This window comes from Cydia strobilella, chromosome Z (assembly GCF_947568885.1).
Source record: "Cydia strobilella chromosome Z, ilCydStro3.1, whole genome shotgun sequence".
NCBI lineage: Eukaryota > Metazoa > Arthropoda > Insecta > Lepidoptera > Tortricidae > Cydia > Cydia strobilella.
The window spans coordinates 17890473-17908872 of NC_086068.1; the positions used below are offsets into that span (position 1 = coordinate 17890473).

Here is an 18400-nt window from a genome sequence, read left to right on the forward strand (position 1 = left end):
GATTTTTGCTGGACTTAAATACAGTTTAAGACGCAAGCAAATAAGCAAGGATGATGGTCGCAATATTAGCCAATTCGTTTTCCTTTTCAATTTCCACCTTGAGGTCCCATGGTACATGAGCCCACTGTGTTTTCGTTGCTCGTAACTCGTAAGTCTTGTCATGACTGAGGATTCTGCCTTCGTATGTGAGACAATATGAATTCACAATTAACAAGAAAAAATCCTACTTCATATAGCTATCGCTATCTCATCTTTCTTGACGCTGAATACTGAGGATTACTCAGTTACTTTAATCGGTGTGTGAAACAGTTTGTGCAACTGGCTCTTCTGTTTTATTTAATTAATAGTCGACGTATATCTCACAAAAAAATCCATATTGTAATTCAAATACCAACTTGGAATAGCTAATTAACAACACTCAAGGTCACGCCGATTTCACGCCGATCATTTATCGGCGGCGGCGGCGTGGCAAAAAAGCTCGGCGGCGGCAGCGCGCCGGCGCGGCGCACACGTCTAGCCGAGCTTGTTTTAAGTTACACTTAATTATGACCCAGTAATTATGTTTTTAAAACTTACCGAGCAGCAATGTACTGCAAAATTACGAGACGTAACATGACATGCCATTACGCCATAGATGTAATGTAAGGATAAGCGCATGCATATTGCATACGAATTGCGTTTGCGATCTTCATGTCAGCAAAAAAGCCCCATCTGTTACCTACTGCGTAAAACTAAGTGAGCTCCGCCGCGAAAACTTTGTACGGGCGTACAAGGCTTGTTAAGTTTATTCGTGGTTTATAACAGAGGAGAGTCGTTTAAAGTTTATAGTTAACCCCCAATCCCTTAACTCCCAACCCCTCAGTCTCCGACCCATCAACTCACCTCCCCTCAACCCCCAACCTCAAACCCCCCAAACACTAATACCCTCTACCTTCACCTCTCAGTCTCTTTGGTTGTTTCCAAAACTACCTACATCAAAAATCATAATACACATACGAGGGAAGTTATCAGTAGCCTTACCACGAGTTTGACATTGATATATTCGCTATCGTGTGCGTAACTTACTGTTTATGCATCTCGCTCGTACTGGCGTATTAGTGTACAAAGTAAGTTACGAAGAATATTTAGTGCCAAACTCGTGGTTAGGCTACAGTTGCACTACATCAAATTGGTGGTATTGGTGAGGAAATGCTTGAGTTACTTTAGAAAACACCGAAATTACCATACACGTGCCTTTTAAAATTGAGGAGTTCCCTCAATTCCTCACGGATTCCATCATCAGATCAAAACCAAAAATATTACGAAAACACCTTGGAGAGGTAACTTCTTTCAAACAGAAAAAGAATAACTCAAATCGGATCATGGGTGCCGGAGTAATCGCTGAAATCATTATCATCAAAACAATCATCATCATCAGCTCCACTTCATCAAATTGGTGGTTTTCTAGAAAAAATGATCAAGTTGCTTAAGAAAACGACCAAATCACCAAACATGTGCCTTTATAAATTGAGGAGTTCCCTCAATTCCTCATGGATCCCATCATCAGAACAGCACCAGATTAATGTGGAACCACCTTGGAGGTAGTTCCTTTCAAACAAAAAAAGAATTGTTCAAGTCGGACCACGGGTCTCGGAGTAATCGCTGAACATCCTACATTAAAAAAATCATCATCACTATCTTCAAAACAATCATCATCATCAGGTCCACTTCATCAAATTGGTCGTTTTCGAGAGAAAATGCTCAAGTTGCTTATGAAAACACCCAAATCACCATACATGTGCCTTTAAAAATTGAGGAGTTCCCTCAATTCCTCAGGGATCCCATCATCAGATCAGAACCAGATTAATATGGGACCAACTTGAAAGTAGCTCCTTTCGAACAAAAAAAGAATTACTCAAATCGGACCACGGGTCTCGGAATAATCGGTGAACATACATAAAAAAAAAAAAAATAGCCACAACCGAATACAGAACCTCCTCCTTCTATGAAATTGAAGTCGGTTAAAAATAGGCCAAATATGGTCACATGATTTCTGGACGACACCCCTAAGGGATAGTTTCCGGGCCAGGTGGCGTCGATTGGAGTATTCGGAGTTATTTATTATGTCAAATAGGTAACGTAAATAAATTTAGCTTTGTTATAAAACTAAAAGCATGTGATGTAGGTACCTACGCCGAGCTTGTTTTAAGTTACACTTAATTATGACCCAGTAATTATGTTTTTAAAACTTACCGAGCAGCAATGTACTGCAAAATTACGAGACGTAACATGACATGCCATTACGCCATAGATGTAATGTAAGGATAAGCGCATGCATATTGCATACGAATTGCGTTTGCGATCTTCATGTCAGCAAAAAAGCCCCATCTGTTACCTACTGCGTAAAACTAAGTGAGCTCCGCCGCGAAAACTTTGTACGGGCGTACAAGGCTTGTTAAGTTTATTCGTGGTTTATAACAGAGGAGCGTCGTTTAAAGTTTATAGTTAATCGAAACGATATCTATTGTATTAAAAGTTAGGAATATTAATGTGACATAATGTAGAAAAATATGGAATAGCATGAGTCCGTGGTTCATGGCTAGTGACACTCCATTGGTTAAAACGCATAATATAGATTTATGGACGTTTATAGCTGTAACTACTTCGTTTTTTTAACATTAGAAAAGAAGAAAACAATTTAATTGTGTTTTTATTGAAAACCGCGTCTTAAAAATGTTTAATTATAAGATACTTATGAAAGCAAAAGAGTGTGATATGAATATGACAGCGATGTGAATTAGTCGGTGTTTGAAAATGCGCGCTTTGTTTCTAGCGCTTACCAATTTAACTTTTTTTTTGTATTACCTACATTTTATTAAGTTTTATACATGATAAGAATGAATATATACCTAAGTTAACGAATAAAACAATAACAAACACTTGGACTTGTTATTTTGAATGTTTAGAATCATTATGTAAAAGAAACGGGGAAAAACCTGTGTAAGACAGATAATACTTTAATTTCGGTAATTATATACGATGGGTAATTATATTGAAGTAAATATATTTATCTATATAAATAATAAATAACGCATTATGCACTTCTACTTCATAATAAATTCCAAAGAGAAATGACGCCCTTACAAGGTTAATGCATTAGCGCTATGACGTACGAGCGAACATCAGTGGCGCGTGAGAATGAAATAAAATAATCGTTTAAAATTAGTTTTAATTTAAGCAATAAATAATCGTAATTGGCAATTACTAACCAATGATATGATAGCCCAACTTTCTTCTTACTCTTTTTACAGTGGTTTTTGCATCCTTTTACAGCGCAATTAGGCATTTCGGTGTTATGCTGCGAGACAACTTCGGGTTATTCCCACTAGTTACCACCAAGTTGTTACCAGTGGTAACTATTGGGATTTTTTTTTCCCACCTTTTACGAGGTTTTTCCCAGTAGTTACCAGCAAAATCTTGTTAAAGTTAAATACTAATAAAAACAGTATAAATACATGTTGTTTTTAGGGTTCCGTACCTCAAAAGAAAAAAACGGAACCCTTATAGGATCACTCGTGCGTCTGTCTGTCTGTCCGTCTGTCACAGCCTATTTTCTCCGAAACTACTGGACCAATTAAGTTGAAATTTGGTACACAAATGTAAGTTTGTGACCCAACGATGGACATGTAACGTAAACAAATTAATTTTAAACACGGGTGCCACTTTTGGGGGGTAAATGAGAAAATTAAAAAATACAGTTTGTCAAACTATATCGTGTTACATATCAAATGAAAGAGCTCATTGTGCGAATCTCAAATATATTTTTTTTATAATTTTAAGATAAACATTTTAGAAGTTATTCAAGAAAATAGGCAAAAAATGACCACCCCCCCCCCTCACTTTATCTTCGAAACTACTGGGTCAAAAAATTTGAAAAAGATACGCAAAATAGATCTTTACCTACAGATTACCGGAAAACCTATTAGAAATGTGCAGTCAAGCGTGAGTCGGACTTATTGACTTAGTTTTTGATCTGTCCCCTACGGGATTTTTAAAGACATTTCACATAAAAAATACATTGTTTAAATTGTGTAATGTACGGAACCCTTGGAACGCGAGTCCGACTCGCACTTGGCCGGTTTTTATATAGTCACCTGCAATAATTTAAGGGGTGAATATGTAGGTCATACTGAACAACTTTAACTATGGAACCAATACCGAAATCGCGATAAAAAAAATCAGACTCCTTCATACAGATATCAACATCAGACCGGCCCAAAATGAATGACACAGTTTTTTTTTTAATACACTGCTTTAATAAATTATTATTAATTGATTAGTGTTTCATTTCAGTAAACTGCCTTGAAAATTATCAAAAATACTAAAACGTACCTAATAAAATCACTTAAAAATAATCTAAATGGATGATTAAATTTATCCTTACATATTACTTGTGCCGGTTAAACTGTTATAATATTTTTGATCACTTTTAAGGCAGTTTACTTAAACACTAATTGACTTATAAGCACTCCATATTTATACTTTTTTTAGGGTTCCGCAGCTAAATGGCAAAAAACGGAACCCTTATGGATTCGTCATGTCTGTCTGTCTGTCCGTCCGTATGTCACAGCCACTTTTTTCCGAAACTATAAGAACTATGCTGTTGAAACTTGGTAGGTAGATGTATTCTGTGAACCGCATTAAGATTTTCACACAAAAATTGAAACAAAATTTTTGGAGGGTTCCCCATACTTAGAATTGAAACTCAAATTTTTTTTTTTCATCGAACCCATACGTGTGGGGTATCTATAGATGGTCTTCAAAAATGATATTGAGGTTTCTAACATAATTTTTTTTCCAAACTAAATAGTTTGCGCGAGAGACACTTCCAAAGTGGTAAAATGTGTGTCGTCGTCGTCGTCGTCCCCCCCCTGTAACTTCTAAAATAAGAGAATGATAAACTAAAAAAAAATATATGATGTACATTACCATGCAAACTTCCACCCAAAATTGGTTTAAACGAGATCTAGTAAGTAGTTTTTTTTAATACGTCATAAATCGTAAACCGCAATTTACCTTACACTCACGTTTCACATAAAAAATACATTGTTTAAATTGTGTAATTTACGGAACCCTCGGTGCGCGAGTCGGATTCGCACTTGGCCGGTTTTTTATTAGTATTGAACTCTACCAAAATTTTTGTGTTAACTACTGGGAAAAAAATGTCATCTTTAACCAGTGGTAACTAATGGGAAAAAAAACTGGGAATTATTTGTCCCAGTGGTAAAAGGTGGGAAAAAAATTCCCAGTAGTTACCACTGGTAACAGCTTGGTCGTAACTAGTGGGAATAACCCGCAATTCGCCACACGCACACGACTGAGCGCGCTGGTGTAACTAAATGATATTTTGACTCCAATGTATCGGCCCTATTCGTAGTGCTCGTAAGGCCGGTCTTTACGAAGTAATATATATGTCTATGCATTATGAGCTTTTTAGGGTTCCGTACCCAAAGGGTAAAAACGGAACCCTATTACTAAGACTCCGCTGTCTGTCTGTTTGTCTGTCTGTCTGTCCGTCCGTCTGTTCGTCACCAGGCTGTATCTCACGAACCGTGATAGCTACACAGTTGAAATTTTCACAGATGATGTATTTCTGTTGCCGCTATAACAACAAATACTAAAAACACAATAAAATAAATATTTGTGGGGCTCCCATACAACAAACGTGATTTTTTTGCCGTTTTTTTTTGCGTAATGGTACGGAACCCTTCGTGCGCGAGTCTGACTCGCACTTGGCCGGTTTTTTACATTAACTGCCAACAAGCGTTGACAGTTACTTAGTGCACTGCCTTATGGGAATATAGTTCAGATCCAGAAACCGCTTTAAACTTTTAGTATGTTATTTGACATAGTATTGGGTTTACAAAACTGCCGACAGCGGTGCCGGCCATCTACTTCAGCGGAATGACGTCATCAAAATGACTCCCGCCTCGTTGCGAATATTGCATATTGCATCCAAAGTATTCATTGCACATACACGTGTGGGGTATTAAATGAAAGCCAATTAAATATTCTGTGTGTAATTTTTACAATATGTACCAAAATATACAATAGTTTAAGAGCAATTTACAAAGAAATCAAAATGATGTAAAAAAATATTCGATTATTAGGGTTTTATAACCAAACCAAAAGTCGGGCGTTAAAGCAATGTACTACAACATTAAAGATGATGTCTCAAGCCATACACAGATATCGAAAATATCAAAATCAGACCAAAAATGTTAAAATTATGCATCAAAATGCAGGTATTTGCTAGAACAAATGCATTACAGTTAAAAAATCGAAATTGGTCCTTTTAAGGATAATCCGCATAAGCTTCTAGTATGTTATTAGCAATATACAAAGGATCATAAAACTGCTGGGAGACAATCTCTATAGTGCCTGAGTGACAAATAATGGCGTCATACATGTATGACCACTACCGAGATTTGCAAAATCAGAATTATTACTATACCATGAGTCATACATACACGTGTACTATATCAAACGAAAGGTTATTAAATATATTATGATTCGTTAATACATTATTTATAAAAACAATGTATATTTTAGGAGCTACAAACAAAGCAAAACCACTTTTTATGAGAAAAGTTCGTGTTTGTATTAACTAAGTTAAGGGCTACTTGCACTCGATCGTGACGAGAAAAACCTTATGAAGTTTTATCAAAATTATGTAGTAGGAGGTATTTTGAATGTACATATGAATAAATGATACATCAAACTAGTAATAATCACAATTGTTTTATTTCCCATTTTGTGACAACCCTAGCATATTTGCATGTGACATGACAGCGTAAGTACCTACACTGGTGGCAGCATCGCGCGACATCAAAGGCGTTGCGCTACTGTAGGGAAGAATAATTGTAATACTGTGACTTATTCTTCAAGCTGATAGGCATGTTACTCTTAAATACATCTTTTAGCTGCCAGTATTTGTTCCAGGTATTTTGTGCTCTCCGTTCAATTTCTAACTCGTTGTTCATCTTATTAAAGCTTATCTGTTTTCCTAAGTGCATACATATATGTATTGTTTTCTATAATATAAGTCAATGGTTCATTTCCTACCGTTAGTGACCCACACGAGCGCTTTTTCAACGCGCCTTAAAAAAGCGCTTGAATCTGCCTGCACGCTAAATTCGATTTAAAGACCAACGCTTAAAGTTGAAACAATATCCAACAACGCTTGATAAAAAGCGCTACCGCCATCGTGTGAATAAATACACATGTTTCCATTTGTGTCATTCAAACGCTTTTTTAACGCGCGTTGAAAAAGCGCTCGTGGGAATGAGATAATAATATACTTCATAACCTTTCGTCTGATGTAGCACACGTGTATATATGACTCATGGTATAGTTATAATTTAGATTTTGCAAATTTCGGCAGTGGTCACATGTATGACGCCATTATTTGTCACTCGGGCACTATAGATTGTCTCCCAGCAGGTGTATGATCCTTTTTAGGGTTCCGTACCCAAAGGGTAAAAACGGGACCCTATTACTAAGACTCCGCTGTCCGTCTGTCCGTCCGTCTGTCTGTCTGTCACCGTGCTGTATCTCATGAACCGTGATAGCTAGACAGTTGAAATTTTCACAGATGATGTATTTCTGTTGCCGCTATAACTACAAATACTAAAAACAGAATAATATAAATATTTAAATGGGGCTCCCATACAACAAACGTGATTTTTTTGCTGTTTTTTCCCGTAATGGTACGGAACCCTTCGTGCGCGAGTCCGACTCGCACTTGGCCGGTTTTTTTATATTGCTAATAACATACTAGAAGCTTATGCGGATTATCCTTAAAATGACCAATTTTATTTTTTTTAAATTTAATCAAAGATAGATATAACTCCGTAATAGATGGATACAGTCTAAGGAAAAAACGTGCCTCGAAAATCACGAAAATTTGACTCTCGATCAGATGGCGCCAGTACCTTTGGCCTACTCTCGTATAGAGGGCGTTGACGGTTTCGTTTGTTTTTTAACAATTTTAACGCATATCAGTCAAAGAACATGGGTCAAAATCATAAAAATAATTAATACAAATAAAAAAAACATTTATCCATATTTAAATACATTTTTATCATATTTTTATAAATCTTCATTTTTAGTTTTAAAGTGTGAGAAGATGGCAGTGAATTTACTGTGGTTACAAAATTTACTATGACAGTACCGCTCTATAATATTGTATCCTCTTTGACTTTAATGCATTTGTTCTAGCATATACCTACATTTTGATGCATAATTTTCACATTTTTGGTCTGATTTAGATTTTTTTGATATCAGTGTATGGCTTAAGATATCAGCTTTAATGTGGTAGTACATTGATTTAACGTTAGACTTTTGGTTTGGTTGCAAAACCCAAACAAACGTTTTTTTTTTATTATTTTGATATCTTTTTAATTTGCTCTTAAACTATTGTATATTTTGGTACATAGTCGATAAATGAAATATAGAATATTTAATTGGCTTTCGTTTAATACTCCACACGTGTATGTACAATGCATAGTTTGGGTGCAATATATATGCAATATTCGCAGCGAGGCGAGAGTCATTTTGTTGACGTCATTCCTCTGAAGTAGATGGCCGGCGCCGCTGTCTCCCGGCAGTTTTGGAGATCCAGTACCATATCCAAAAACATACTAAAAGTTGGTGGCGGTTTCCGGATCTGAACTATCTCTTCGGCCGTTTCCCATAAGGCATAGTACTAACTTGAAAAAGCTCGTATGTCGTAACTTGTGTGTTGCATTACATTGCGGGCCGAATTATTTTGTATGGTAAATATTTTCATTGTATTTCTAAGCCAAATGTATATGCTTCTTAGGTCCTATACTAACCACCGTTGAAATATTCGCCCGTATTGAATTTACACACCCTATAATTTATGCTTCTTAATCATAAGACAGTAAGGTGTTAGGTATACCTCCTATTACCTAATATTTATATTTTATACATTTCTCTCTATAAACCAGCCTTGTAACATTTTGGATACAATTATTAACACGCTTATTAGTTGTTCACTGTTAAAGTTGTTTAAAAAGTCACGGTTATATTATATTATATTATATTATATTATTATGTAAATGTAATCTACTACCTATCAATTTGTACGAAGTTCGTGTCATTCACGATAACGCGCGTAATGCACCATATTACAGGATGAGTGTCGAGAAACGCACGAAAGAATCCTTTGCCGTTATTCACAAACGTCCCACTCTAGACCTGTACCAATAACTTCTGAGGTTATAAGAATATTAATGTTGCTTATTTTTTATATATAGTTTCCAGACCATATACTAAACCTAAAAATAATATTTTGTGTCATCCTAGGTATTTGCTTAGGTAGAAATTTAGGTATTTCTTTTTTCAATCAGCATTCTGTAAAAAAAATATTAGAGACGAAATTCTTTGTTTCCCTGTAAAGGCAAAGTGGCTTTCGACGTACACACGCATTTTGTGTCATTTTCATCCACGGGTATAATGGCATTTAATAAATACCTAATATTGATCCTAAAACGCCTAAAAAAATATTAGAGTCGGTAAGTGAAGTGTTGTACTTTACAGAACATTGTTATATGTTATTCAAACAAATCTGTGTCAAATTCATCCACCGCTTTTATTTAAAATATTTTTTTTTCTAATTAACACCCTGTATCTGCCACAAAAAAAATTCATATTATTAAGTTTACGTCTACAATATTATAATACCACATTGAGACATCATTCATAATTTGGGTCATTTTGATCCACGGTTTTTTTTACTATCTGGCAAAATAAAACTCAATTGAGCAAGAAGGGCGTGCGCGGGGAAGGGTACCTACGCGGGTGGGGTGCTTATTATACTTGCCGCAATATCAGCTTGCGACTGAGATCTTAATACTATCTCCTTTACCCTTGTTAAGACCAACCAAGAGTGAAAGAGATGGCATTATGAGCTGTCTCGCCACTTAGTTTTGCGATACAGTGTATTTATTTCATTCGGAGGCATAATTACATTGTCTTATCAATCTTACCGTAGTATGTATTATAAATATAATTAAAAATAAACTGTAGGCTGCACTCCTCATACTGACCAACATTTGTGACGTTCCTTATCAAAAGGTACCACTTTCTCTGACAGGTTATTTGTATAAAGATATAATCAAATTTCGTCTTTATGGTAAACGACAAAGTGGTACCTACCTTTTGATTGAGAATGTCACATCAGCGACTTAAAAATTACTTTTGTTTCGATTTTTAGTAGACTTTTTAAGTTTATTTTAAGACGCAATTTATTGTGATTTTTGTTATGTTTAAGCGTGGCAAGCAACATTAATTACAATGATGATGATGTTCATTAAATACAATATTTTTTCATACTATACTGAACTGTCACCCTATACATGAGAATGAACAGCGCCCTCTTGACAATGATCATATATTACTGGTCAGGCTTTAATATGTGTCATAATTTAGTAAAGTCCCCTTTGTGGATTCTAGGTTTCCGAGTTACAGCAGTTAAGTGAAAGCGTTTTTTTTAAATATAAATTATGGGTTGAATAAAGAGGAAAGAAAATTTGATTATTTTTGCGCTACGACGCACGGTTTAGGAGATACAGCCCTGTAAAGTTTTTTTTATTGATTTTTTCTTTTTTTCTTTTTTACATTGTGTTTTTTGTATATTACTTTGGGGTTTCATAAAGGGGAACGAAAATTTAATTATTTTTGCGCTACGACGCATGGTTTAGGAGATCAAGCCCTATAAAAAAAAATCTCTTTTTTTTGCGTTTTTTTTTTGTATAAATTAATGGTTACATAAAGGGGACCGAAAAGTTGATTATTTTTGCGCTACGACGCACGGTTTAGGAGATACAGCCCTATATAGATTTTTTTCTTTTTCTTTTTTACGTTTTTAAATCTTAATTAAGGGCTTCTTAAGGGGAACGAAAATTTGATTATTTTTCGCTACGATGCACGGTTTAGGAGATACAGCCCTATAAAGTTTTTTTATTATTTTTTTCTTTTTTTTGTGTTTTTATATATTATTTTGGGGCTTCATAAAGGGGAACGAAAATTTTATTATTTTTGCGCTACGACGCATGGTTTAGGAGATACAGCCCTATAAAGTTTTTTTTTAAATTTTGCGTTTTTTTAAATATAAATTATGGGTTGCATAAAGGGGAACGAAAATTTTATTGTTTTTGCGGTACCACGCACGGTTTAGGAGATACAGCTCTATAAAGGTTTTTTCCTGGTTTTTTTTTGTTTTATTTAAAGTATTAAATACGGGTTTCTTAAAGGGGTTTTTTTAATTATTTTTGCGCTACGACGCATGGTTTAAGAGATACAGCCCTATAATGATTTTTTTTTAAATTTTGCGTTTTTTTTAAATATAAATTATGGGTTGCATAAAGGGGAACGAAAATTTTATTATTTTTGCGCTACGACGCATGGTTTAGGAGATACAGCCCTATAAAGATTTTTTTTTAAATATTGCGTTTTTTTTTTAAATATAAATTATGGGTTGCATAAAGGGGAAAGAAAATTTTATTGTTTTTGCGGTACCACGCACGGTTTAAGAGATATTATATCTATATATATATAGCTATAATAGCTCTATAAAGTTTTTTTCCTGTTTTTTTTTAAGTTTTAATTAAGGGTTTCTTAAGGGGAACGAAATTTTGATTATTTTTGTGCTACGATGCACGGTTTAGGAGATGCAGCCCTATAAAGATTTTTTTGTTGTTTTTTTTTTTCATTGTGTTTTTTGTATACTACTTTGGGGTTCCGTATAGGGGAACGAAAATTTTGTTATTTTTGCGCTACCACACACGGTTTAGGAGATATAGCTCTATAAAGATTTTTTCCTGTTTTTTTTGTTTTTTTTTTAAGTATTAATTAAGGGTTTCTTAAAGGGGAACGAAAAATTGATTATTTTTGCGCTACGATGCACGATTTAGGAGATGCAGCCCTATAAAGATTTTTTTTTTGTTTTTTTTTTATTGTGTTTTTTGTATATTAGTTTGGGGTTCCACAAAGGGGAACGAAAATTTGATTATTTTTGCGCTACGACGGTTTAGGAGATAAAGTTTTTTTTTGTTATTTTTTTTTTCATTGTGTTTTTTGTATATTACTTTGGGGTTCCGTAAAGGGGAACGAAAATTTTATTATTTTTGCGCTACGACGCACGGTTTAGGAGATACAGCCCTAAAATGATTTTTTTCCTCTTTTTCTTTTTTGCGTTTTTCAATCTTAATTAGGGGTTTCTTAAAGGGGTTTTTTTAATTATTTTTGCGCTACGATGCACGGTGTAGGAGATACAGCCCTATAAAGTTTTTTTGTTATTTTTTTTCTTTTTTTTTCATTGTGTTTTTAGTATATTACTTTGGGGCTTCATAAAGGGGAACGAAATTTTTATTATTTTTGCGCTACAACGCATGGTTTAAGAGATACAGCCCTATAATGATTTTTTTATTTTTTTTTTGCGTTTTTTTTTTAAATATAAATTATGAGTTGCATAAAGGCGAACGAAACTTTTATTATTTTTGCGCCACCATGCACGGTTTAGGAGATATTATATCTATATATATATAACGAAAATTTGATTATTTTTGCGCTACGACGGTTTAGGAGATACAGCCCTAAAAAGTTTTTTTTATGTTTTTTGTTTATTGCGTTTTTTTAAATATAAATTAATGGTTACATAAACGGGACCGAAACGTTTATTTTTGCGCTACGACGCACGGTTTAGGAGATACAGCCCTATAAAGATTTTTTCCTCTTTTTTTTCTTTTTTGCGTTTTTAAATCTTAATTAGGGGCTTCTTAAAGGGGAGCGAAAATTTGATTATTTTTGCGCTACGATGCACGATTTAGGAGATACAGCTAATACAGCCCTATAAAGATTTTGTCTTTTTTTCATTGTATTTTTCATGTATTACTTTTGGGTTACATAAAGGGGAACGTAAATTTTATTATTTTTGCGCTACGACGCATGGTTTAGGAGATACAGTCCTATATTTTTTTTACAATGCATGTGCTCGAAAAGTGCGTTTCCTACGGAGCCATATCGTGCGGAAAGTACTGCTTTTCCGCACTAGTGCTTTTTGTTTTCAATTTTTTTTTTACAGTACATATGGTGCTACTTTCTCGCACTAGTGCGGAAAAGAGCACTTACCGTGCATATGTCGAAAGTTTAAAGGGCCATATGTACTGTAAAACGTACGATATACGTGCGAATAGGTAATTCGCAACTCGTGTCGATTTAAAACACTCCTTTTAATAATTAAACTTATTTGCCATGATATGTTTTTTTATTTACTCGCACAATGCATAGTAAAACATTGTATGATACACGTGCGTAAAGATGATTTCCGCACTTGTTGCATAAATAGCAATTTTTTTTATCAAAGAATGAAAGAAAGTCACGGTATTAATAACCAAATTTTACTTTAGTGGTACCTTTTCCCTATCACTGTCACAAATGTATGTGGCGTTCACGTAAACGCGATATTTTCAAGATTTCCCTGCGCAATGTTGCCAGCTCGCTCGCAAATCAAACATGTACTTACAGTTCTTTTGCATAATGGTGACATTGTACAATATCTATAAGTTTTAAATAGGTAAAAGATAATTCGACGCATTCTTTGCTTGCTTGTTGCTTGTTGTTGTGTTGTTTGCGTAACTTCTTTGAATAAGTTGCGTTAATTTGGCGCACAGGCGAAGTAAACATGCGTTGCGTACGGCAAGGTCACGCCGCGGCCCCACCCTGCACGGCCTCCGTTGCCCATTCAGACCGCCCGCTAGCTTCGTTTGAACGCAAATAATATTTTTGTGATATTTGTTTATGCAGTGGATGCAAGTGACACAAATTCATACATCTTATTTATCCCGCATTTCAAATTAATAAGATGTAAACTCTAATATCTTTAATATTCTTTTGTAAAGGTGACAGCCTGTTACAACAAAATCATCAAATATCTTATGAAGCTATGCCTTAATAAGACACAAAATCATTTAATGAACCTATTTAAACGATTAAATTCGACCTAAGTAATTTTTTTTAACTCTAATTTTTTTTTTGTGTCATTTAGAATATTATGACATAGTATCAGATTGCAGTGGACGTAATTGACACAAACTATGTTTTCACACTAAAAACACTATCCTAAATGCAACACAGTTACATGTTTTCTCTCGAATATTTTTTTCTCCAAAATAATTCAAAATAAAAAATAATTACCACAAAATAACAAATTACTAGAAAAGCAAATTATATATATGACACAAAACAAAATGTAAGATTTACATCTTAACAAAGTATTCATAAGCGAAAACAGAATTGACTTTAATATTTTTATAACCTAGGGGTCAAAATATAGCCAGCGGTACAGGTCTACTCTCCCACCATCCTCAAATTCCACCAAGACGTGCCTAACTACTCGTACTCAATTCCTTTCTAGAAAATACTGCACTCAATTACTAAAACTTTATAATTAAATTAAATTAACATTACATTTTCTGAAAGTATTGTAGATGTTGATGATGAATGTGTTCAAGGGTTCGGTATTAATACCGTCAATACGCTTTCATAGCAGGTAGGTACCTACTCCATCCATGCCACTTCCCTTCCCACTGCTCGTTAATTAATGGTAATCACTCAATGAAGGAAGTCGCCGAAGTCGTCAAGTCATGAATAGCAACCAAATACTGACAATAAATACTCAATGGTGAAAGGAAAGGTTAGTTGATGATGAATGTGTTCAAGGGTTCGGTATTAATACCGTCAATACGCTTTCATAGCAGGTAGGTACCTACTCCATCCATGCCACTTCCCTTCCCACTGCTCGTTAATTAATGGTAATCACTCAATGAAGGAAGTCGCCGAAGTCGTCAAGTCATGAATAGCAACCAAATACTGACAATAAATACTCAATGGTGAAAGGAAAGGTTAACTGACGAGAACTTTCGTTTTGGCATGTGTTTACGTTGATGTTAACGTTTGTATGGTATCAAACATTACGTTTGCATAAAAATTTAGTTACTTATACATACACCTACTTAACTACTGCACAAAAGTAAATCATGACTTATAAGACTTTTCAGTTACTAGTAAAACTGTTATAGAATTTAAAAAAATCTTGATAAGTATTTGAATGACCGATTGTTTGGAAGACCAAAATACTCTGTGACATGCTGTATACTACAATAATGTAAGTTAATTAATTGGCATCAATTATTCTAAGAATTAATCCAACAGTCCAGATTAGTAACACAATCAAGTACCTAATTATAGTGGAATGATAAGACATTATTGGAAAACAATTGAATGACAGTTAAGAAGAAATGAGCCCTTTTTTAAAGAATTGATCATATTTTCTATGTGAATTCGCACTGCAAGACACTCAAAAAGTACATACCCACATACTCATTTAATAGGCAAAAAGTACATAAGCACGTATTAGTCAGTGCTTAAATCGGAACCTGTGTGAAATTATTCATGGGGCCTTCCGCGAACCAGGAGCGAAGTTTTGTTTGCCTCTGTTTCGCACTTAGGTATGAATTTACAAGTGCGACAGAGAGGCAAAACTTCTTTCGCGGTTCGCGGTAAGCTCTCGAGAAATTTTATTAACGGCTTATGAGATGTAAATAAAAAAAATAAGAAGAGAATTGAGAAGTTCCAAGCTATGTGACTGTAAAATGTGACCAGTTAAAATGCATTTTTAGTGAAGTTAGTGATGCTGATGGTAACTTACTGCACTGTTAACACTCAGGACAATAAATGATCTGCGCAAATCTAAATGTGGTTATAGCTGAAACAGTAATTTTAATAAGTCAGAGGTATGTAAGTAGTCTAACAAAAACACGTGACATAATGCAACATGCCGTGTGATATAATATAATAGCTAGGTAACACGGATGATGATGATGGTTGGTGTCAATGCAATAGGTAAATCACCATTATCATGTTTATGTGATAACATAACACACAACCAGTCACAAGTGATGACAAGTGTCATTCACTAACTTGATAACAATATTATTAAAAAACAAGTAACTAATATAATACTTAGTCATTGTGTTATAATATAAACTTTACCCCTTCCATGCCTGTATGCACGTTTTCTGTAAAAATGCTTAGTAAGGAAAAATTTCACTACTAGAATAAGAAGAATAAAAGATAATATGTACAGGAGGCTTAGCATTCCGAGGTCCAGGTTGGAGAAGGGGCTTGGCGCAGCAAGGGCCGACCTCCTGGCGGCGTCCTTGATGTTGCCAGAGCTGTACATCGTCTGCAGGTACTGGTACACCGCAGGCAGGTTCCAGGCGCCACGTGCAAGCCGGCACTCACGACACTTGCTGACACTTGGGAACTGTATCTTGGGATGCTCAGGGTCCTCAGTAACATCACCGGCCAATCTCAAGTTCACTTCATTATGGGAAATCCACAACCACAAAACAGCTTTCTCATTTTCTTTCACATCAAACAATTTATTCCTGGCTGCCATGGCTTGAAAATGCTGTGCACATTCTGTGCATCCAAAGAAATGTTTTACATAACCATGAAGAGCTTGCAGTACCTTGGGTCCCGCCTTGCCAGGTCTGAGGGCAGCATTGACAGTGAGCGTGTGGAACAAGGTCCACAGCCCACAAGTGTAGCCGCGGTATGTCGATTGGCTACCGCGGCAGCCAACATATTCCAAGTTAGTAACATACACGGGTGCATGGACTGTCTCCAACTTCTTCACCATTTCAAATATATCTGCACCATCCCATTCAGTTCTAGTTGCAAGTTTGTTCCTTAAGGCCTGAATGTATTCCTGAAGATTACCTCTGAAGGGAAATGAACTGAGCAATACATCCAAATAATTTAACAGAGCTTGTAGCGGCTCTCCAGTCAATATTTTGTGTCTTGTAATTTCTGTGTGTAAAGATGTTTTAATTGTTTTCTCTAAGTCGCTGTAGTAGACTGTGTCAGAACTGTCATGTAATATTTTGTTGGCATTATGGTCAGGATCAACATCATTGGTATGAGTCTTGCGAATTGGTAAAGCATAATTTTTAGATAGTAAAAATGTATTGACAGCCTTCAATAAATTAGCTTTATTAGGATTTTTAGGTGTTAGAGGGGTAGCCTCTAATGTACTAGTTCTGACTGCAACTAGACCTGGGAAATGAGTCACTCCTGCCAACCTAACCAGCTCACTAGTGTCATACACTCTCTTCACTCTGATATTAGTGTAGTCGTTTACATCCAGAGCGAGCTCGGAGCCAACAGTACTGTTCTCGGACTCAAACACTAAGAATGTGTATATGATAGAGTTTGGCACGTCAGAGAGGGCTGCCGTGAAACTGGAGTATGAGGCTATACCGAGAGGAGGAGCAAAAGATAAACGTCCCATTGCTTGCTCTACCTGCATTTTGTGTACTATTTCAGATTTAAGTTTTTCAGCTGTATCAATGGCATTTAGCTTCTCACCTACATTAGCATTGCCCTTAATATAATTCTCATGAATGTATCGCAGGGACGGATACGCCATGATCTCAAATTGCCTGCATATTTCATTGTTCTCCTCCTCAGAACAATCTATAACTGCTAATTTAAATATGTTTTCCCAAGGTTGTATCTCAGCTGATAAACTTTTGAACTTTGGCGAGAAAGCTCTACAATGCCCGCAATAACTATTATAGAACTGCACAACTTGCGCTCTGTTCTGGCCGTACACTTTTCTTTCGAAGTTACGTTGAGTTAGTATAACAACTTTGTCTGACTTACGATACAGGCCCTGCTCTTCCACATCGTCGTCGTTAACGATAACTGCACCACTCACTAAACCCACGAAAACAGCGAAATATACGACAAGTAATTGCCTGATGTTCATTTTGACTTCCTATATTTGCACTAAAAAGTCAATAAAAAACTATGTCATAATTGTCCGGCAAGTAACCGCTACCAGCCGAGCCGGCAAGCAACTAAACTCCGTAAATGAAATGTCCTATTTCATAGGCTTCATCTGTGCAAATTTAAATACGTCATGGTTCGATTTAGGTACAGGAAAGAAAAATGTTCAGCGCTTTCGACGGTCAATTCGTCAAGCAAGGCGAAACTTCGTTTAGTATTAGTATAGTTTGATTGATTACGTCAAACGTCAAATTGCACTGCATTGATAGACTTTTTTTTACACATTACTGGCCTGGATACAACAAAATGTAGTTTTTTTGTTGAGTATTATACAAAGTATGTTTAATAATATAATAAATGTATGTTATGTTATTAATAAATTTTGATTTTCATTCTATTTCATTTTCAAAGAGTATAGTAACTAGTAAGTATATAGAAAAAGAGAGCCCTGTTCAAGCATTTTATGGAAACTGATTTGAAA

General features: G+C 35.4%; 1 protein-coding gene across 3 annotated transcripts in view; it reads right to left on the minus strand.

Annotated features, from left to right (window-relative positions):
• The window catches only part of LOC134754271 (sulfhydryl oxidase 1-like), a 43914-nt gene extending 25785 nt beyond the window's left edge, over nucleotides 1-18129 (minus strand). For 2 of the 3 annotated variants that reach the window (XM_063690491.1, XM_063690490.1), the window contains exon 1: nucleotides 16209-18129. In XM_063690491.1, coding sequence (XP_063546561.1) covers nucleotides 16209-17899 — 1691 coding nt within the window. In that variant the 5' untranslated portion in view covers nucleotides 17900-18129. The remainder of the gene's footprint in view (nucleotides 1-16208) is intronic. The other variant, XM_063690492.1, reaches the window with a different exon arrangement.
• Nucleotides 18130-18400: the final 271 nt, after the last annotated feature.